This window comes from Mandrillus leucophaeus, unplaced genomic scaffold (genome assembly GCF_000951045.1).
Source record: "Mandrillus leucophaeus isolate KB7577 unplaced genomic scaffold, Mleu.le_1.0 Scaffold296, whole genome shotgun sequence".
In the NCBI taxonomy this organism is placed as follows: domain Eukaryota; kingdom Metazoa; phylum Chordata; class Mammalia; order Primates; family Cercopithecidae; genus Mandrillus; species Mandrillus leucophaeus.
In genome coordinates this window covers 2,378,247-2,398,721 of record NW_012103098.1, presented here as the reverse complement: position 1 = coordinate 2,398,721, position 20,475 = coordinate 2,378,247, and the positions used below count along the sequence as shown (strand labels likewise).

The 20,475-nt window shown below is 55.8% G+C and overlaps 2 protein-coding genes across 6 annotated transcripts in view; both read left to right on the top strand.

The window, feature by feature from the left end:
- The window catches only part of ITIH1 (inter-alpha-trypsin inhibitor heavy chain 1), a 14,545-nt gene extending 11,028 nt beyond the window's left edge, over positions 1–3,517 (top strand). For all 4 annotated transcript variants that reach the window (XM_011986198.1, XM_011986199.1, XM_011986200.1 and 1 more), the window contains 4 exons: positions 1,084–1,285; positions 2,207–2,379; positions 2,976–3,087; positions 3,237–3,517. In XM_011986198.1, coding sequence (XP_011841588.1) covers positions 1,084–1,285; positions 2,207–2,379; positions 2,976–3,087; positions 3,237–3,366 — 617 coding nt within the window. In that variant the 3' untranslated portion in view covers positions 3,367–3,517. The remainder of the gene's footprint in view (positions 1–1,083; positions 1,286–2,206; positions 2,380–2,975; positions 3,088–3,236) is intronic.
- A 2,184-nt stretch (positions 3,518–5,701) lies between these two features.
- On the top strand, positions 5,702–20,235 carry ITIH3 (inter-alpha-trypsin inhibitor heavy chain 3). Of its 2 annotated transcripts, XM_011986196.1 has the most exons (22): positions 5,702–6,346; positions 7,057–7,077; positions 7,938–8,104; positions 8,194–8,298; positions 8,560–8,722; positions 9,274–9,387; positions 10,427–10,552; positions 10,832–10,948; positions 11,216–11,384; positions 12,000–12,125; positions 12,428–12,609; positions 13,843–14,028; positions 14,176–14,315; positions 15,306–15,460; positions 16,185–16,193; positions 17,259–17,291; positions 17,549–17,584; positions 17,739–17,852; positions 18,349–18,553; positions 19,179–19,351; positions 19,545–19,656; positions 19,988–20,235. In XM_011986196.1, exons 1-22 carry the CDS (start codon positions 6,254–6,256, stop codon positions 20,115–20,117), a joined length of 2,676 nt encoding a protein of 891 aa, XP_011841586.1. In that variant the 5' UTR covers positions 5,702–6,253; the 3' UTR covers positions 20,118–20,235. The 2 variants fall into 2 exon arrangements, with proteins under 2 accessions (XP_011841586.1, XP_011841587.1); XM_011986197.1 differs by lacking the exon at positions 17,259–17,291.
- The last annotated feature ends 240 nt before the right edge of the window (positions 20,236–20,475 follow it).

Here is a 20,475-nt window from a genome sequence, read left to right as displayed (position 1 = left end):
TGAGACAGTCTTGCTCTGTCACCCAGGCTGGAGTACAGTGGTGTGATCTCTGCTTACTGCAACCTCTGCCTCCTGGGTTCAAGTGATTCTCTTGCCTCAGCCTCCTGAGTAGCTGGGACTACAGGGGCATGCCACCATGACTGGCTTATTTTTGTATGTTTAGTAGCGATGGGGTTTCACCATGTTGACCTGGCTGGTCTCAAACTCCTGACCTCAGGTGATCTGTCCACCTCAGCCTCCCAAAGTGCTGGGATTACAGGTGTGAGCCACCGTGCCTGGCCAGTTTAATGTTCTTCCGTTGCCGCCTTGAAACTCTTAACACTTTTTAAACAAGGGGCCCTTCCTTTTTATTTCATACTAGGTCCTGCAAATATGTCAAGGTCCTGCCCCACCTTCCCCACGAAGCACGGCTGAGCAGAGCCTCCAAGTGCCTCTCTCCCAGCAGTGCCTTGGTGATGGGGAATGGCTCCCTCTCCTTATCTCAGCCCTGCTCCCTCCCATCCCCCTACCTCCCTGGTCACTCAGCCCATCTGCAAGTGTTTGTTGTGCACCAACGAGGGGCTGGGAATGCAGTGGGAGCCAAGATAGTCCCTGCTTTCATAGAGTTTAGGGAAGGGGAAGACAAACAGGTGAACACATTTGAGATGATCATTTCAGAGCATGAGACGTGCTGGGTTGGCAGAGTGAGAGTAGGGAGGGGGCTCTGTGGCTGCCCAGGTCAGTGGAGACCTCTGTGAAGAGATCCCACAATGCATTTCCAGCGTGATGGGAGCCTGTCCCTGTGTTAGGGGCTGGGGCCACAGAGAAGGAGCAGGCTGGGTCCTGTCCTCAGGGAGGCAAGACCTCCGTTAAGACCCAGAACCAAGAGCTGAGTATGGGATATTTGGCATGGCAGGAGGGGTGGAGAGGAAGCAGAGGTGGTGCTGTGTGTAGGACCAGACCTGGAGACCCCGAGGCAGGAGACTCTCAAAGACGGAGTGGCACAGGCAGAGCGTAGGGGCCTCTTAGGAAGGAGGCACGATCCTGCTGAACAAAGGCAGGCAGGCCCCTTCCCAACCTGGATGCCCTCTTGTTCCACTGCAGGCTTCTCAGTGAATGGGCAGCTAATTGGCAACAAGGCCAGGAGCCCTGGGCAGCATGACGGCACGTATTTCGGGCGGCTGGGAATCGCAAACCCTGCCACGGCCTTTCAGTTGGAAGTGACTCCTCAGAACATTACGCTGAACCCCGGCTCTGGTGGGCCTGTGTTTTCCTGGAGGGACCAGGCTGTGCTGCGGCAGGATGGGTAATCTGCCAGGGCCTGGGCAAGAAGTAGGGGGAGGTGTGGCCTGGGCCCAGGATGCTGCTGTCTGAGTCTGCAGGGCCCTCGTCCCTGAGCCATGTCTGTGGGTGACGCCCATGTGGCCTCTACAGACATGTCAGTCTCCATGGGCCCCCCAGTCCTCCATTTCCCTTGGTTCCTGGATATGTCCTCTGGGTCCAGACATATCCAGTCCTCTGGGCTGTATGGCATCTGTGTTCCCACCGCATCTTAGCTCTGAATGCCATCCACGTCTCCACCAAACAAAGCCAGCTCATCCTCCCAGGCCCAGCAAAGAGGCCACCTCTTCCCCTCAGCCCTCCTGCTCTCTTCCTCTGTTGAACTCCAGATTTCTCTGGGCTTCTCATTTGGCATCTGTCTTAGTCTGCATTGTCTCATGATTTTTTCTTCCTTTACTCATTCATTCATTCAGCAAACTCTGCTGAGCACCAGGGCAATGCTGGTAGCAATGCTGATAGCAGAGTTATAGGAAGAGGTGGGGAGAGTCTGCTGTGGAAGTCACAGGTGATGAGTAGGAGTCAGAGAACACGGACTCTGATATTAGACAGCCTGAAGTCCAAGTCCTGGCTCCTCTGCTTACCAGCGGTGCCACCTTGGTCAAGTTACTTAACCTTTCTGAGCCTTAGACTTCACAGGCTCAGAGTGAGAACTGAATGATGCAGTTTGCATAGAGGACTTAGCACAGGGCCTGGCACATTGCAAGGGCCCTATGCACAATAGCAACATGTGGAAGGGGTGTGGAACACGTAACAGCCGGCTATCTGGGGATGAAGGCCATGGGGTGGGAGCGTGGTCATAAGGGTTGGGTCCCAGATGACAAGGGCAGCCGAATGGAGAGGGATGCAGTGCAGCCGCGCTTGCCCTCACGGCCACCTGGCTCTGCAGGGTGGTGGTGACCATCAACAAGAAGAGGAACCTGGTGGTGTCTGTGGACGACGGCGGCACCTTTGAGGTTGTTCTGCACCGAGTGTGGAAGGGGAGTTCCGTCCACCAGGACTTCCTGGGCTTCTATGTGCTGGACAGTCATCGGATGTCAGCCCGGACGCATGGGCTGCTGGGTACGGCTGGCCAGGCTGGCAGGGCTGTGGGGCAGGGTGTTGAAGCCAGAGGACGTGTGGGACCTGGGGCCACCGGTCAGCTCTATAGCTAGGCACCAGGACAGGCCCACCTCCAGTGTGTCCTCAAAGGCGCAGAGCCGTCTGAGGGGCTGTCTTGGTGAGGCTGTGAGCAAACACACAGTGAAACAAACGCTTAAGTGAGCCTGGGAGCAAGTGAAGGGCAGAGGTCTGATCGCAAAAAGAAAGGCCCAGAGGGTTCCCAGGGACCTTGTGGGTAGGGTGGGTCACTGACCACACTGCTCCTGTGTGGCCTTTCTATAGACACTGCTCTCTATGGGCACCTGCCCCTCAAACCTCTCTCCCCAGACAGATCCCGTTTTAAAAGACAGGAGGTAGGACCACCTAGAAATGTATCTACTTCTCTACGGCAAGTGAACCAAAGGTAGCTTTTCGTACTGGGACTTTTAGCAGAAACAGTCAAGCCTTGGAAAAAAAGTGGTTAAGCAAAGCTCTAAGCCGGCAGTGGGCACCTGCTGAGTGTAGAGCAGGAGCAAGTCCCCGAGACAGTAACCACCGTCTCCAATGTGCCTTTCTAGGGCAATTTTTCCACCCCATTGGTTTTGAAGTGTCTGACATCCGCCCAGGCTCCGACCCCACAAAGCCAGATGCCACGATGGTGGTGAAGAACCGCCGGCTCACGGTCACCAGGTGGGTGAGCCTGCCTGCCAAGCACGTCTGCCCTCAGCCACTTTGCAGTTCTTCCGGGTCTTCCTCCAGGTGTCACATGGGTGGGCTTCCTGGGGAGGTGCTGCCCTACTGGTCCAACGGGTGACCCCAGCTTACTTGTCTCTGCACAGGGGTTTGCAAAAGGACTACAGCAAGGACCCACGGCATGGGGCCAAGGTGTCCTGCTGGTTCATTCACAACAATGGGGCTGGACTCATCGATGGTGCCTACACTGACTATATCATCTCCGACATCTTCTGAGCCCTCTGGCCAGCATGCCTGTCCTCCCCTGGGGCCAAGGCAGAGGAGGAGGACGACATCCTGAGCTGCTGCTGAGGCTGCACCTCATTAACTAAGCTGGTTCCTTGTGTCAAAGCACCTCATGACTTCCATTAAAGAGAGACTATGTCCACCTTGAACTGGCTGATTTTGGGGAGGGAGGATGGCAGGGAGGCAGCCCAAGATGCTGCCCCTCAGATGGACTTAGGGGTTACAGCAGATCCAGGGACAGGAGAAGCAGGTCAGAGGCTGGGAAGAAAGCTCACACCATTTCCCTGCCGAGGGTTTGTAATGTCTGACAGCCAGGCTGGTATTTTCCAAAGGCAGAGACAGTCCCTGCCCAGAAGCTGTGATTTCAGGGGGCCAGGAGTGCACGCTACCATCTCCTCACGTAAATGCCTGGAATTACCCCGTCAGGGCCCCTCCCTTGGCTTGGCCTTGGGGCCCAGTCAAAACGCAACGTCGCGGGTGCAGGGAGGTGAGCCACACTTTAGAGAGCTCTGAGTGTGAACGCAAACAGGCCTCCACCACTGCTTCCCAGAGGCTTTCTGCTCTTTCTCTGCTAGTTTCTGTCCGGTTTCCACTACAAATGAGGCTCTCAAGGGACCAGGTAGAACAAAGACTGGTTTTGAGGGCCTGGATCAATAACACCAATGCTGAGCTCAAAGGCTGCCCCAGGCCTGGGAACACAGAGCCCCTAGCAGCAGGCTGTGGGGCGGCCAGCCCACCTTCCCAGGTATCCTGGGGTTCTCCAGGAAGAGCTGTGAGCTGCCAGCTGTCAGGGTCACGCTTGGCAAGGCCTGCCCAATGGGGGCCTCATCTCCCTCTCCTGTAGAATGGAAAGGGGGTGAACCCAAAGATCTCTTAGATTCCGTCTAATTCTAAACTCTGCATGACAACTCTGGTTCCTCCAAGTCCCCAGCCATCCCTTGAGGCCGTTTGAGCAGCACCAGAATCCCTATTTCGAGTTGTCCCTCTCCCCAAACTAACTCCAGGCACTTGGGGATGGGGCAGTGGTCCAGATGACAGAGGACAGGAGAAGCTCTGCAAGCGGCTGCTGGTCTGTGAGGAGGAGCCATTGGGCAACAGCGCCGGCCACCCAGTGCCAGCAGCCACGGGACTGAAAACGTCCCAGGAACCAGGAAATGAGGCCATGGCAGCTCTGCGGGGTCTTCTCTCCACACCCAGGCACCAGCACCTGCTGGGTTTGGCCTCCATCAGACCTGAGCTTGGTGCCTGCTGCCAGTGAGGTTGGTGTAAGGGTTCAGGAGGCCTGAGGGAAACAGGCACCGCCCCACCAGACACCAAGCACAGGCAGCATCTGCCACTTGGCCATCATTTCACGGGCTTGGAAACTCTTTTTTTTTTTTTTGAGACGGGGGTCTCATCATGTCACCCAGGCAGGAGCACAGTGGCATGAACACAGCGCTCACTGCAGCCTCAAACGCCTGGGCCCAGGTGATCCTCCAGCCTCAGCCTCCCAAAGAGCTGGGATTACAGGCAAGAGCCATAGTGTCTGGCTGATTTGGCAACTCTCTGTCATTGCTCTGTGGCTTCTGCCTCTTCCAGCCATTAGACCATACCCTCCTCAGGGCTTCCGCTGCCCCGCGGCATCTGCCTTCTGCCTTCTGCCTTCTCAGTTCCTCTGCTCCCAACAACTCTCTCTGCACATATCCCAGTCAGCACTACAGCTTTCAGCTGAGGCTGCTGCACACCCCATAAGTTAGTTGTCCTGGACCCAGCCATCCTTGTCTACTCCATGCAGTAGTAGGCTGCCCAGTGGGAGGGTCACAGGGTCAGCTTAGCTCAGAGAAGCCATGGCTATGGTGGGCGTGCAACAGCTGCCCTGAAGGGGCTAGGCTGGCAGGGTCCTGGGACGGCTCAGGAGGTCCCAGCCCCCACTGAGACCAGGTCCTGCCTCTAAAGTTCCTGTTGTTGTGGAAGCTGGAGCCCAGCCTCACTACAGACTTTTAGGGCAATGACTCCCCAAAAGGCTGAGGGCAGCCAAGTCCCTGGCTGGGTCCTGGAAGCACAGAGGGAAACATGACATGGTTCAGACCCCATGAGCTCTGGGTGCAGAGGGGGCAGGCAGATCTGAGCACACCGACCTCAACATAAGGTCATGACAAAGCAGGCCCTCAGGGGACTTGGGGCTTGGAGCAGGGATGTCCCATAGTCCTCTAGGGGATGGCGGGGGAAGGGTCCTGGAGGGGAGGCACTGGGGCTGGCAGGGAGATGAAAGATGTGATATATGCAGAAGGGGAGGGTGTGCTGGTGCAAGAGAGTAAACTCAGAAAAGCAAGCTGGGGTCAGATCACAGAGAGAGCTGGGCTGCTGGGATCATCGTGTGTCCTTTCCCTGGGGCCTTGGGAGCCATAGAAGGGTAGTGAGAGAGGGGCTTCACTGTGGAGGTCCCAGCCTGCAGGTGGCAGTCTAGTTTCATGCCCTGGCTGCCTCAAGAAGGGAGGGGCTACAATCCAGGAGGCCAGAGAGAGGCAGTCCCAGTGGTAGGGATAAGAGGCAACAATGCTGAGATGCCCTTTGCTCTAAATGCAACCCCACACCCCATCTCCATCACCCACGACAGGGAGTCCCAGGGTCCATTTGTTGGCACACAGCTTCTGCTTTCCTGGGAGCCTCTTCCAAGTCCTCTGGTCTCTCAGGAATGAAGCCCCAACACTGTTGGCAAGACCCACCAGGGCTTCGTCAGACAGACACATCGAGGGACCGGTCATTCCACCCATGCCCAGCTTCCCGGAGGCCCTTCCTGCCTCCACTCCTCCCACCCCCACTGCGGGTCACTGACCCTGCTTGGAAAACACCAGGCTTGCTCATATAAGGAGCGTGGGCCAGGCCTGAGTATTCAGCAATGGCATCTGCGTGGTGGCCCTGTCTCATCTTGGCTCTGCTCTCTGGCTTGGCAGCCTCTGGCTTCCCGAGAAGCCCCTTTCTGCTGCTTGGGGTAAGTCTGCCCCCTCTTTGCCATCTGGGTCTTGGTGTAGAATGGGCAAAGACACCATGCTGGGCAAGGCCTCTGAGAGAAGAGGAGTGAAGAGGAGGCAGAGGGCTGGGCACTAAGCCGCTGGTAGTAGTGTGGACACTGAGAGAACTGGGCTCCAGCTGAGGCCTATGCTAACCTGCTGTCTAACCCTGGGAAGGCTCTTAAAACTCCCTGGGCCTCAGCTTCCCCACCTGTCAAAAGAGTGATGCACCATGAACTGTGCACTTCACTGAGGGGCAATGAAAGTTCAAGTCTCAGACGAGTGTGACCTCTACGAAACACTGAGTTGAGCTCTGTGGGGTGTGGCGGGGGTAGGGGTACTCTGGAAGGAGGCCTAAAGGGGCCTGGGGGCAGGGAAAAGGCAGAATGGGAGATAGAATGAGGTGGGGCAAGTGGGGTGTGAAGAGAGCTCTGGGTTCAGTTCCCCCTGCCCTGCTCTCCTGGTAACCTGGAGACCTGCCCTTCTCTGGGCCTCAGTTTCCCCATCTATTCAGAGTTCTCCCTACTCTGACATGTGGCTCTGGAGGGCCCTATGTCCAGGGGCCACTCAGGTGTGTGGGAGGCAGGGCACCACTGTATCCCTGGTCTCAGCCCAGAGCCTCCCAGGCCATGAGGCCTTGGCGTTGGCCTTGGCTTGATTTCTCTGTTTGTGTTTGTTTTTGTTTTTTCAGAAACGGAGCCTCCCGGAAGGGGTGAGAACTTTCACCGGGGGGTGGGACCCAGTGGGGCAGGGAAGGATGGAGCTGGTTGCCCAACCGCTGAAGGTGTAGGCCATAACAGCAGACTCCTCACAGCTGGCAAACAGCTGACGGCCCCCTGCCCTGGCAGCGTCCAACGGCGCAGGACTCCTGGGAAAGAGCACACCACAGAATGGCAACCTCTCCAACCGCACAGGATGTAGCCCAAGAGGGCCCCTTACCGGCATCGCTTCCTTCTGCAGACACTTCCTTAGCACTTGCTGGTACCTGGCTCTGTGATGCGGTCCCTGCCACACCCTCACGAAGCATCTTTATATCCCTAGGGAGAGGGGTTGGAACACCTCCCTAGAGCCTCTCAAAATCCAACACCCCTATTGGAAAGAGGGTGTCTGGAGACTTCCCTTGGCACAGGAAATCCGTTCCTTTTTGGGAGACAGAATGAGGCAATTACCTAAAGACCCAGGAGGTGGGCTGGGCTGTGTGCTTGAGGGAGTGTGAGGTGTGGAGGATGAGCAGGAAGAGCCAGGGGCAGGTGCTCCAGAGCCAGTGTCCCGGGCATGGCTGGAGCTCAGGGTGACAGGACCCGGGAGGGCAAGCTCTCACTGGCTGCAGCGGTGTGTAAACAGATCGTAGAGTTGAGGAGGCAGGACAAGCATCCAAATAATGGTGGCCACCAGAACATGGAGACTGGGGACGCCGCCAAGTCTTCCAATGTAGGAGACCTGCAGGATGAGGGTTGCGTGCCGGGCAGGGTCCTCAGAGCCTGCAAGGGAGTTTGCAAGGGAGGTGGCTGGGTTACAAACCTGGTTCTAGAGTGTCCCAGTCTGGCTGATTCTCCACCCACCTCCCCAAAGGTGGCCAATGGCGTCGAGGTCTACAGTACCAAAATCAACTCCAAGGTGACCTCCCGTTTTGCTCACAATGTTGTCACCACAAGAGCGGTCAACCGTGCAGACACAGCCAAGGAGGTTTCCTTTGATGTGGAGCTGCCCAAGACAGCCTTCATCACCAACTTCACCTTGTGGGTACCACCATGGCTGTTGGCTCTGGGCTCGGGAACGGCGGTCTGGCCCAGTGTGATCCCCCACCCCCAACTCTCTTTCCCTGCAGGACCATCGACGGCGTTACCTACCCTGGGAATGTCAAGGAGAAGGAAGTTGCCAAGAAGCAGTATGAAAAGGCTGTATCCCAGGGCAAGACGGCTGGCTTGGTCAAGTAAGCATGGACTCCCAGGCCTTGGGGAGAATGTCTGGGATTCAAGGGCTTTCAGGGCTACAAACAGCAACAACAGCTATTATTATTGTTATAGCAAAATGTGCCCATGATTTTGCCATTATCTCATGTTGAGGCTGAGGCAAGCGAGGCTCAGAACAGTTAGGGATCTCCCTCACCAAAGGGCTGGGCCTGGGGCCGAGGGCCACGGAAGGGTGGGCTCCTGCAGTCTTTGAGGGAGTCACCATCTCGAACCCTGTTCAGGGCCTCTGGGAGGAAGCTGGAGAAGTTCACCGTCTCAGTCAACGTGGCTGCAGGCAGCAAAGTCACCTTTGAACTAACCTACGAGGAGCTCCTGAAGAGGCACAAGGGCAAGTACGAGATGTACCTCAAGGTCCAGCCTAAGCAACTGATCAAACACTTCGAGGTAATCAACCACTCCTGCAGCCCTGGGGGGACAGCAGCGGGATGCAGGAACTGGCCCATGGGGCAGTCTCAGACGGGGGTCAAAAACGCAAAAGTTCTGCCTCACCGCATCCCCCTCCCTTGGCTGGGAAGGCTGGAGGAATTCAGTGGTTCTGACCCCAGCATCTAGGGGCGAGGGGAAGAGGCTGGGACGGACTCCACAGATGCAGATTCCCTGCTGGGCCCTCTAGGGCAACACCAGCAAGTGCCTCTGTAAGGCTTCTCACTGGGCACATGGGCATTTTTTCCTACCTCAAAGCTGAAAGCCAAAGGAAAAGCGTCAGTGGTGGAATTTCGGGTGCATATGGCAGGCGGTGGTAACACCTCAGGATCAGCATACTCTTCTCCAAGCCCCTGTGGTCACTTTCCCAGTGGCAGACACCAGGCTTCGCCCTCAGCACTGTCGCAGAGGGTCCCTGCATCACCGCAGACCCATCTCATTCCCATTGGCCTTGTTCTGGGAACTGGCCTCTGTGGTCACTAAGTGGCATCTCCTTACTTTGGCCATTTCAGATTGACGTAGACATCTTTGAGCCTCAGGGAATCAGCATGCTGGATGCTGAGGCCTCGTTCATCACCAATGACCTCCTGGGAAGCGCCCTCACCAAGTCCTTCTCAGGGAAAAAGGTGATGTAGATGTCTCTCAGACCTGGCGGGGCAGGGGACAGGAACACTGACCCCAGCAGAACAAGCCTGCAGCCCAGGGCGTAGCTGCTGCAAGCATGCATGTGTTGGGGTGGGGGTGGGGATCAATCTTCAACTATCACCTCCCTCCTTTCCCACTGGGGTTGGGAGCGAGGATGCTGAGGGCAGGGGCTGCTGACCATGACCTACCAGAGGAGCCATTTACAAAGCCTGGTCCCGTTCCCCCTTGGGAAATGGACAGGGCAGGGCTTATCTTCCCTGTTTTACAGGCCCAGAGGCTGAGGCCCAAGGGAGTCATTTAGATCTACTGACTCCACAATGAGGGGTGAAAGACTAAAGAGAACTTCATTCTTGGTGCTGGCTGGTTGGCTCCAGTCCCCAAGGCTCCCAGCTGTTCCAGGGGCCTTAATGGCTGTGAACAGTGGGTGAATAAATGTTTGTATAAACAACAAACCAGTCATCCACGACTTCTAGGGCGAGGCCCGAGGGGCACACACTCAGAGGACTGCTGGCTTCTGCAGGACCACATCCTGCCCAGGGACCCTCCTTCTCCCCTTTCTCCTCCTTTCTCCCTCCCCTCCTCTTGGCACCCACACAGCAACATTCCAAACCACCCTACAAGAAATTCCTTTTAATGGGAAGCTACCCCTTTCCTAAGTAGCTTCTCAGTGCTGAGCTCCAAGGTAGGCTGGGCTAATGGGTGTGTGAGGCCAAGACAAAGGGAGCTGGAAGCTGAATCAGACAAGGCCTGTGCCCCGCCAGGAGCCCTGATCTCCAAGGGGAAGAGCAGTGCTCAGAACGGCTGGAGAATGGTAAACAGTGCCTTCCAGTGAGTCCTGGGAGCTGCAGAGCACGCCGCCGGCAGGCAGGGAGGCCCAGGCCTCCAGCTCTTGCTAGCTTCTGTGCTGCTAAGGGATCCTCCCTGTGAGGCTGTACCTCTGCTCCCTCAGCTAAGGACTGAGGTCTGCCGGTGGGCAGGCCCTGGCCGAGCTGAGCAAGGTCTTTCATCTCCATCCCTTAGGGCCATGTGTCCTTCAAGCCCAGCTTAGACCAACAGCGTTCATGCCCAACCTGTACAGACTCCCTCCTCAATGGAGATTTCACCATCACCTATGACGTGAACAGAGAATCTCCTGGCAACGTGCAGGTACCCAGGCTGGCCGATTCATCATCACGGTGGGGTGAGGGCTGGTGGGGAGAGGCTGCAGCTGCATCTAGTGCCATCACCCTGGGTCATCAGCCCAAGGCTGTTTTCCTATAGGATATGGGACCGCTGATGGCCTAGAGCCTGGTGCAGCACCCCCTAGAGGGTGGGATAGGAACGTCTTTTTCTTGGGCTAGTAAATGTCTGACTTCTACCTGCAAGAATAGTCAATGTGGTGTTGCTAAAAGGACACTGGCCTCCATCTCTCTCCTCACTTTCCAGATAGTCAATGGCTACTTCGTGCACTTCTTTGCACCGCAAGGCCTTCCAGTGGTGCCTAAGAATGTGGCCTTCGTGATTGATATCAGCGGCTCCATGGCTGGTCGGAAATTAGAGCAGGTAATCAGCCCCAGTGGCACAGCCAGGGCTCGGGGGAGTAGGGTGTAGAGGAGATTTTTTTTTAAGTGGAAAAAGCTGATCCTTGTGGTGAATGAGGAGAAAGGAGACAGGATAAGAGAAGGCTCACGGCCTCTGCCCGCTTCTGTGGCAAAGCCTCAGGCAGAGCTCGCTGGTGCAGATGGCGTGGGCTGCACCGCCTGCTGAGCTGAGAAGGGACTTCACTCTCTGCTGCGGCTTCTCCCAGCTCTTTGTCTCTCTCTCCTCCAGACAAAGGAGGCCCTTCTCAGAATCCTGGACGATATGAAGGAGGAAGACTATCTGAATTTCATCCTGTTCAGTGGAGATGTGTCCACATGGAAAGAGCACTTAGTCCAGGCCACGCCCGAGAACCTCCAGGAGGCCAGGACGTTTGTGAAGAGCATGGAGGATAAAGGAAGTAAGAGCAGAGCCAGAGCCCATGTGCTCTAGTGGTGCCTCCCTCTGTCCCTGAGCAGCCTGCAACCCCCCTCTTAGGGCAGGGACTCTGCTGGTCTCAGGTCCTGAAGATCCGAGCTGGGGTAGAGGTGGAAGTGGATGGTCCTCAGGCTTGAAGACAGGATATCGGTTGTCTTCTCTGTGGTCCAGGGAAACTCATTCTTTCTGTTTCTAATCCATGATCCTGGTATCTCACAAGTCCCAGCAAGATAAGGCCACAGAGAACCCTTCTTCTTGGCCCTGTTTCATATGGAATATGACACATGATGTCTACACACTCCCCTCTCCTCCCAGCAAGAGGGGCTGGGAGTCCGTCCAACTGTTTGCCAAAGGGCTTTCACAATCACCATGTGCTTTTCATCTTCTGGCAACCCTTTCATCCCCATTTGAAAGTGGAAGTTGTTTGTTTGTTCACGCGCTGGTTCATTCATTGTTTGCTGAGTACCACCATGGGCTGGCAGATAGGGTTCTTGGGCACATGAGTGGGGCCGGCTGTCCCAGCCTCCTCCGCTCCGGTCTTTCTGCACACTGGCACCCTGAGGACACCCTCCCACGGTGCTATCTGTCTGTGTCCCAGTGACCAATATCAATGATGGGCTGCTGAGGGGCATCAGTATGCTGAACAAGGCCCGAGAGGAGCACAGAGTCCCGGAGAGGAGCACCTCCATCGTCATCATGCTGACTGATGGGGATGCCAATGTTGGTGAGGAGCATGGGCATGGCTTTGAGCTAGGGCTGGAGCACTTGGCTGTTGCTCCTGGCTCTGTAGCTGGCTCGTTGGAAAACCTGAGGTAGCTCTTCCCTGGGTTCCCTGTGGTCTGCCTCTCCCTTCCCTCAAGGGCAGGGTCCTGCCTCTCTTTGCCAGGGCTCTCCACCATCTGCCCCACAAGGGCTCCTGGTTGTGACTCCACCAACTCTGCATGTGCAGGAGTCCGGTCTCCCCAGACACAGCTGGTCTAGACCAGCCCCAGCCCTGGGGACTATAAATACCCCTTTCTCCAACAGGTGAGAGCAGACCTGAAAAAATCCAAGAGAATGTGCGGAACGCCATCGGGGGCAAGTTCCCCTTGTATAACCTGGGCTTTGGCAACAATCTGAATTATAACTTCCTGGAGAACATGGCCCTGGAGAACCATGGGTTTGCCCGGCGCATTTATGAGGACTCCGATGCCGATCTGCAGTTGCAGGTACACCTTGTCTTGCACACTTCTGGGCATAAGGAGCTCACTACTTCCTCAGACAGCTGCTCCATAAGGTGACAGTTTTAGTTATTAGGAAGAGCTTCCTCTTGGGTCAAAATCCACCTCTGACTATCTCTTACCCATCAATAAGGATTCTGATTTTGTCCTTGGGCTACACAACAGGCCTGCTTCTTCAGTAGGATTATCAGAGCAAACATAGGACATCTGGTTCAATATGAATTTCTGATAAATAACGAATTTTTGTAGTGTAAGTATGCCCGAAGTATTGCACAGGACTTCATATTAGTGTACTGTGGCTGCCATCCCTAAGTACCAAGTGGCTTCAATGAGAGAAACATATTGTCTCCCAGTTCCAGAGCCTGGACGTCCTAGATCCATGTGGCAGTGGGTTGGTTCCTTCTGAGGGTTATGAGGGCAGATCTGTTCTAGGCCTCTTTCCTTTTCTCCATGGCTTATCAATGGCTGTCTTCTCCCTGTGTCTGCACACGTCTTCCCTCTGGATGTCTGTGTCCAACTCCCCTTTTAATAAGGACATCAATCATATTGGATTGGGGCCCACACTCATGACCTTATTTTGTAGACCCTGTCTCCAAATAAGTTTGAATTTTAGGAGTACACTATTCAACCCATAACAGACATACCTACACTAAAAAATTACTCATTGTTTATTTGACCTTCAGCGTAGCTGCATGTCCTGTCTTTGTATTTGCTGGATCTGGCAATTTCTACCTTCTTTAGGCAGGTAACAGCATCTCCACCTTCTAATCTGGCAATTACCTACCTTCTTTAGGCAGGTAACGGCATCTCCACCTCTGCAGGGCAGCCACCCCATCCCTTCCCTCCTCTGTCTCCGGATCTCTGCGCTCATGTACACATCACCTTCTCATCTGCCTATCTTTACTTCCTTTTCTCCTTCTTGCTTTCATTCCAATAGACATTCCTTAAATACTTTCTTTGTGCCAAGAACTCTGTCCTTTCATATTTCTTTTTTTAATAGGAAATACTTCTAAAACTGTTGTTTCTAGTCTTCCTTGTGTCTACCTGGGAGCAGGGAGTTGCGGTGGGGCGGCCCCCACAGACTAAAGGACGCAGTCAGGGACAGGCAGAGTGAGCATTAGGAGCCAAGACGGGCCCAGCCCTGGGGCGCGGATGCCCAGCTGCAGCATCGGTGGGAGCCTGACCTGGGGCTTGAGATGACCGGCCCTGTTTGAACTTCAGGGCTTCTATGAGGAGGTGGCCAACCCACTGCTGACAGGCGTGGAGATGGAGTACCCCGAGAATGCCATCCTGGGCCTCACCCAGAACACTTACCAGCACTTCTATGACGGCTCTGAGATTGTGGTGGCTGGGCGTCTGGTGGGTGAGGACGTGAACAGCTTTAAGGCGGATGTGAAGGGCCATGGGGTGAGTGGGGACAGGGCCTGGAAATGTGCTGGGGATGGGGTATCAGCAGTGGTGGGGCTCTGGCCTCGTGAAGGTCCAGGAGTGGTGGCCCCTGAACCTGACCCACCCAGGCCTCCAGCCCCTTGCCTCCTTCCACCCCCACCCCAGGCCGCCAACGACCTGACCTTCACAGAGGAGGTGGACATGAAGGAGATGGAGAAGGCCCTGCAGGAGCGGGACTACATCTTCGGGAATTACATTGAGCGGCTCTGGGCCTACCTCACCATCGAGCAGCTGCTGGAGAAGCGGTGAGCAGGGCCCCAGCCCCCACCTGTGCCTACCCCTGGCTGGGCTCCAACAGAAGGGCACCCCAGTGCGCAGTCCCAGCGGTGCTGCCCTCTTCTTGGCCCAGTCCAGGAACTGTCTGTAGAGCAGCCTGTAAGGAACCCCAGGCCGCCACTCCCCATCCTGGCAGCCCCAAGGCTCAAGCAGGCAAGCTCCGTGGCCAGCAGCCTGGGAGTGCCCTGGGGTAAGGGGGTCCTCAGCACCCTGCTCCCCACACTGGGCATGGCCCAGGGGTGGTGAGACTGAGCGGAACTGAAGGCTGGGATCCCAGCCCTCAGTGTTCAGAGAGCAGAGCTGAGGGTCAACACTGACCCACTGAGAGGGTTGTGTTGGTGTGGGTGGGATTAGCCTGCGAAGCCTTTAGTACACAATCTAGCTGAGTACTCTGCACATGGACACCATTGCGAGTGGCTGTTGTAGCCCCTCATTTTATTTATTTATTTATTTTTGAGACGGGGTCTCGTTCTGTCACCCAGGCTGGAATGCAATGGCGCGATCTCAGCTCACTACAACCTCCGCCTCCTGGGTTCAAGCAGTTCTCCTGCCTCAGCCTCCCGAGTAGCTGGGATTACAGGCATGCACCACCACGCCTGGCTAATTTTTGCATTTTTAGTAAGAGACGGGGTTTCACCATGTTGGCCAGGCTTGTCTCGAACTCCTGACCTCAGGTGATTCACCCACCTCAGCCTCCTAAAGTGCTGGGATTACAGGTGTGAGCCACCATGCCCAGCCGGCCCTTATGTTTTATACATGGGGAAACCAAGGCCCAGTGAGGAAACAGAGCTTGTTCACATGCCCCAGGGAGTTGTGAGCCAGTCTTCTCTGAGCCCAACTGGGCTGTACCCTGGGGTAGGTGGAGTGGGGATCCCCAGCTGCGTCCAGCGCTCCAGTGCAGGGGAAGCGGACAGGATGTTGCTCTCCAGGCTGTCCTCCTGACTGGCCCCTCCTCACAGCAAGAACGCCCATGGCGAGGAGAAGGAGAACCTCACGGCCCAGGCCCTGGACCTGTCCCTCAAGTATCACTTTGTGACTCCACTGACCTCCATGGTGGTGACCAAGCCTGAGGACAACGAGGATGAGAGGGCCATCGCCGACAAGCCTGGGGAAGGTGGGGATAGGGATGGAGGCCGGAACCCGGAGGCCTCCCTCTAGGACCCTGTGCTGGACAGCATCCCTGAGTGTCCAGTGGAGGAGTGGGCCAGGCTGGGGAGACCCAGACCTGCTGAAGTGGGACATCTGAAGGAAAACTGGCCACGGGCTGGGGAGAGTGGGGTGCAGCGTGAAGCAGTCTGTATGGACAGTGGGGTGTGGGGTGAATAGGAGCCTCTGCACCTCTAAAGGGATGTGAGTAAAGGGGCACACTGCTCAGGGGACATTGCAAGGAAAAGGACTGAGGCTGCAGCATGGAAGGGCTTAGTTAGACAAGAAGAAGCACTTCCAATATGAAAGTTAGGCCTGGAGCAGACTACCAGGCACCTAGAGACTGTTAGGGGAAGAGTCCCTGGGAGCTGGAGGCTGGGACCCCTCAACCAGACCCCAGACTGCACTACTCAACGGGGGATCCCAAATGCCCACTGCACCTAGGCACAGGGTGTGTGTGCGGTGGTGGGGGATTGGCATTGGAAGACATGGGAGGCAAAGAGCTTCTGGCTTCCAGGCCTCTGGCTTCCAGGAACTCCTAGTTCCAGGGGACACCCAGTGGGGGAACAGCTGGCTGCTGGGAGGCCCACAGCCTAGGGCTGGTTGGCCAAGCAGCCAGCTCTGGTCCTTGCTCACCAGTGCCCTGTGGCTTCTAATGCATTTCTCCTCTTCCTCCCTCGCTGCACCTGCAGATGCAGAAGGTAAGCTTTAGCCAGCCACTGGGGTGGACATTATGGAAGGGAGACAAGAGAGAACTGAGGAGGCCTTTCCAAGCAAGATAGAACACCCAGTCATGGGGGCACACTTGGGACACCTGGGCTCAGGCCCAGCCCTATTGCCAAATCATGACTCTGCCCCTCTCTGAGCCTGAGGATCCCTGTAAGTTAATTGGGAGTGGCTTCCCTTGCCCAGGGAGAGACAAGCAGTATGACAGTATCTGTGACCTGTAAAAATGAGCAATTTAGCATGTCAGTTGTTTATACTTCATTAATCCCGCAGCAACCCTCTGAGAGGGTCCTTTTATGATCCCCATTTTACAGTGGGGAAACTGGGGCACAGAGGGGTTAATTTGCTCAGTCTATTTGCTCACAGACTCAGCAGATGGCCAAGCTGGTACTTAGGTCAAGGCAGTCTGGCCCCAGTGCCCATGCTGGGGATTGCTGGGGATCACAGTCCTCTGTGCCTCTCTCTCCACAAAACTGGAACCTCACAGACTCCCTGCCACTAGGCAGGGCCTCCCCAGCCGCTACTGGCCTGCCCCACCTCCATCTATAAGCAGGGCACATTTGGACTGGGCCATCACTTTCCCCTCAGAATAGCCCTGACAAACGTACCGGTGCATGTGAGTACATATATGCATGCGCACGCATATGTGTGTGCCTGTGTGCACGTATGGGTGGGTGTTTACTACTAAGAAGCAACAGACAGCCGTGCGCCTCACTCACCCCAACTAGGCGGTGGGAAGCCCAGGGGTGGGGCAGATGTTTGCTGTAAGCATTACTCAAGAAGCTGATGACTTAATGGCTTGCATCTCAGCCACATCAGAAAGCCCTGCCCCGACATTAAAATCATATCCTATTGCCACCAGTCCCATAAAGGACTTCCCTGGATGTGCCCCATTTCTAAAGCCTAATCTTTGGGGTCACATCTCCACCTGTATCTGCCAGTGTTGGGGCCCAGCAGCGCTAAAACAGGCAGAAAGGACAGGGCTGGGGGAGAAGGAACCCCTAGACCCTGCTCAGGACTGCCCTTTGGCTTCTTTTCAGCCACACCGGTGAGCCCCGCGATGTCCTACCTGAGTGAGTACATGCTGGCGGCTGCCCCTCCGCCCACTGCTTAGAGCCTGCCCCTGCCACGTGTCCCTCCGCCATGGCTACTCACTCAGCTCTCCAGGACAGGCAGATGGACAATGTGCCCTGAGGAGATTGAGGGGTGGGAGGGCAATGGCATTAGAGAGCAGGAAGGGGAGGGACATGAGCTGAACGCCCATGGAGGTCGTCGGGCACCTCCCAGGGCCACTTGCTTAGCTCAGCCCCCTCTCTCCTTGTATCTGCAGCCAGCTACCAGCCTCCTCAAAACCCCTACTACTACGGTGAGTCCCCGGCTGCTCCTGGGGAAGGCTCAGGGGCTTGGGCATGTGCTCCTGCCTGTCTTGGAGTTGAGTCCATGGAGGCCAGAAGGCTGGGGGAGGCCCCAGGTATGATGAGAGGCCCCGGGAGTCAGCCCCTTCTCTAATGTGTCACCAGTGGATGGGGATCCCCACTTCATCATCCAAGTTCCAGAGAAAGACGATGCCCTCTGCTTCAACATCAATGAAGCCCCAGGCACCGTACTGCGCCTTATTCAGGACCCAGTCACAGGTGAGGCTTGTGGGCTAGGGCCGGGGCCAGGAGGCTCTTCCTGGGAGGGCTTGGGTGCCACCAGGTAGGCACATGGACCAGGTTTTCACTCTGCCCAGTAAGGCATCGTCTTCACATGCAGAGAAACCCCTGACGGTGGGGAGTGCCCAGGGCCACAGGCTCACTCAGCCCCGCATGCTAGCACTATTGGGAGATGATTAGAGTGAATGGGCGGCCTGGGCCTAGGGTAGGACCCAGCCTGTGTCTGGGGAATAGTTTTTCTCTGAACAACACTCCCTGGCCCAGGCAAGGGGCAGACCCACAATGTTCCAGCATGACCCAAACCTAGAGTGTCTAGGAAACAACAGGCTTGGGCTCTGAAGTCCTGGTCTCTCTTGTGGCCCCCACTCTGCTGCCCTAGCTCAGCTAGTCTGGTTGAAGAGGAAGGCACACCCCTAAAGGCAATCTGGACTCAGAGTTCTCGCTGGTCTCTCTCCCTGCCCCATCCCTCTGGCAGGCCTCACAGTTAACGGGCAGATCGTCGGTGACAAGAGAAGCAGCCCTGACTCCAAGACCAGAAAGACTTACTTTGGAAAACTGGGCATTGCCAATGCTCAGATGGATTTCCAGGTGGAGGTGACGACGGAGAAGATCACCCTGTGGAACAGGGCCGTGCCGAGCACTTTCAGCTGGCTGGACACAGTCACGGTCACGCAGGATGGGTAAGCTCCCCTACAAGGTCTCCAATGTGGACTACAGGCTGAGGGTCTAAGGAGGTTCTTGAGGGATTTAGACAAATCCCAGGACAGGAGACCCATGGAGGTCACAGGAAAGATCAGAGGCCCCAGAATCCAGTCTCCTGCCACAGGGGAGGGTGACCATAGTGGCCCCCAACCAAACCCTGGGGCCCTGTCAGAGCCAGAATTGGTAGCTGCACAGTTCAGCTGGTTGGGTGAAGGCATTAGGTGATAATGGCCCCTTTTTGCCTCTTCTGTAGCTGCTCGTCTTCTTAGCTCTCTTGTCTTCAGATCCCCCACAGTCTCCCACTGAGGCTCAGAGAAGGTGTGAAGCCTGCCCAGTGTCATTCAGGAAGTCAGTGACTGACCTGGGGCTGGACCACAGGCCTCCAAACTCATAGGCCAGCCATCTCTTTCCCACTTATAGACACACAAGGATCCACTCACGAGAGGGGAGACAGTGTGCATAAGGCAACCTCTTTCCAACACTCCTGAGATAGTTTCTAGAGTCTGTGGGCCCTCAGGTGTCTTGTACACAAGATACCCTTGAGTCAGATGCCCAGTGTCACAGCCACTGGCCCCACAGCCACTTTCTGGCCTCCTTTCGTAGGCTATCCATGATGATCAACAGGAAGAAGAACATGGTGGTCTCCTTTGGAGATGGGGTTACCTTTGTGGTCGTCCTACACCAGGTGTGGAAGAAACATCCTGTCCACCGTGACTTTCTAGGCTTCTACGTGGTGGACAGTCACCGGATGTCAGCACAGACGCATGGGCTGCTGGGTATGAAGTGTTCAGACTGCAGGCTGTTCAGGCCTGAGAGCAGCATGGGAAAGAAATACACAAGGCCTTCCTAGCCATCCCGTACCCAGCTCACAACACCCCATTCAGCCCTTGCATAAACCCTAAAAGGCCAGTGGCCACGTTGCCCGTGGCAATGGCCAGGGGCTGACAGCATGAATGTTTTTCTTACCAGGGCAATTCTTCCAACCCTTTGACTTTAAAGTCTCTGACATCCGGCCAGGCTCTGACCCCACAAAGCCAGATGCCACACTGGTGGTGAAGAACCATCAGCTGACTGTCACTAGGTGAGGAGACTTCTCCAACACCCTCACCTGCTCAGCAAGGTGGAGGAGGAAGGAGCTCCTGCTGCCCAGGCACATTAGTCTGGTGGGCTTTTGTCTTCTGTGGGGTACCCTTGTTTCTCTTTGAGGTCTTGGCCCCTACCAGGCTCTTCCTAATCAAGAAAAAGCCCAAACTTGGCTTCTGAGAAAGAGTAATCATGTAACTTCATTCTTGACCAAAGAATTCTGGGCTGTTAGAATTGCCAACTTCCCACCCTTTTTCAATCTCAGGTCGGAGAGCCTGGCACCCATCTTCCCCACCCCAAGTATTGCAGCATCTCTCCTCTTTCCCCAGAGGCTCCCAGAAAGATTACAGAAAGGATGCCAGCATTGGCACGAAGGTTGTCTGCTGGTTCGTCCACAACAACGGAGAAGGGCTGATTGATGGTGTCCACACCGACTACATTGTCCCCAACCTGTTTTGAGTAGACACGCCAGCTCCTGTTGGGATGGATGGCCCAGATTTTGTGGCATCTGGAACCTGGGCACAGAGAGGGGCCTGTGGGAGGGGCTGGGAAAATAAAGTCCAAGGTTGAGACCAGACAGTTGCCAGCCTCTACATGCTTTCATGAGCCTCTGCTCCAGGGAACAGGCAGCTGGGACCCATGGTAGCTCAAAGAAGGGGATGGTTAGCAGGAAGGCAACTTCTTGGGCCTCTCCACTGACACAGCTGAGAGACAGAGTTGGTTGGACTGGAACTTTAGGGAGTCAAATGTATGACAGCTTGGGGGAAAAATAAAGAACTGACTCTGAAGGAAAGGGGCTCTGAGAAGTCAGGAAGGG

Bases quoted from the DNA above. Each gene is read 5' to 3' on its own strand.
- ITIH3 (XM_011986196.1), top strand. From the start codon at position 6,254: ATGGCATCTGCGTGGTGGCCCTGTCTCATCTTGGCTCTGCTCTCTGGC. The intron at 8,723-9,273 runs GTAATCAACCAC...TGGCCATTTCAG, and splicing joins AACTGATCAAACACTTCGAG to ATTGACGTAGACATCTTTGA. The intron at 14,029-14,175 runs GTGAGTGGGGAC...CCCCCACCCCAG, and splicing joins CGGATGTGAAGGGCCATGGG to GCCGCCAACGACCTGACCTT.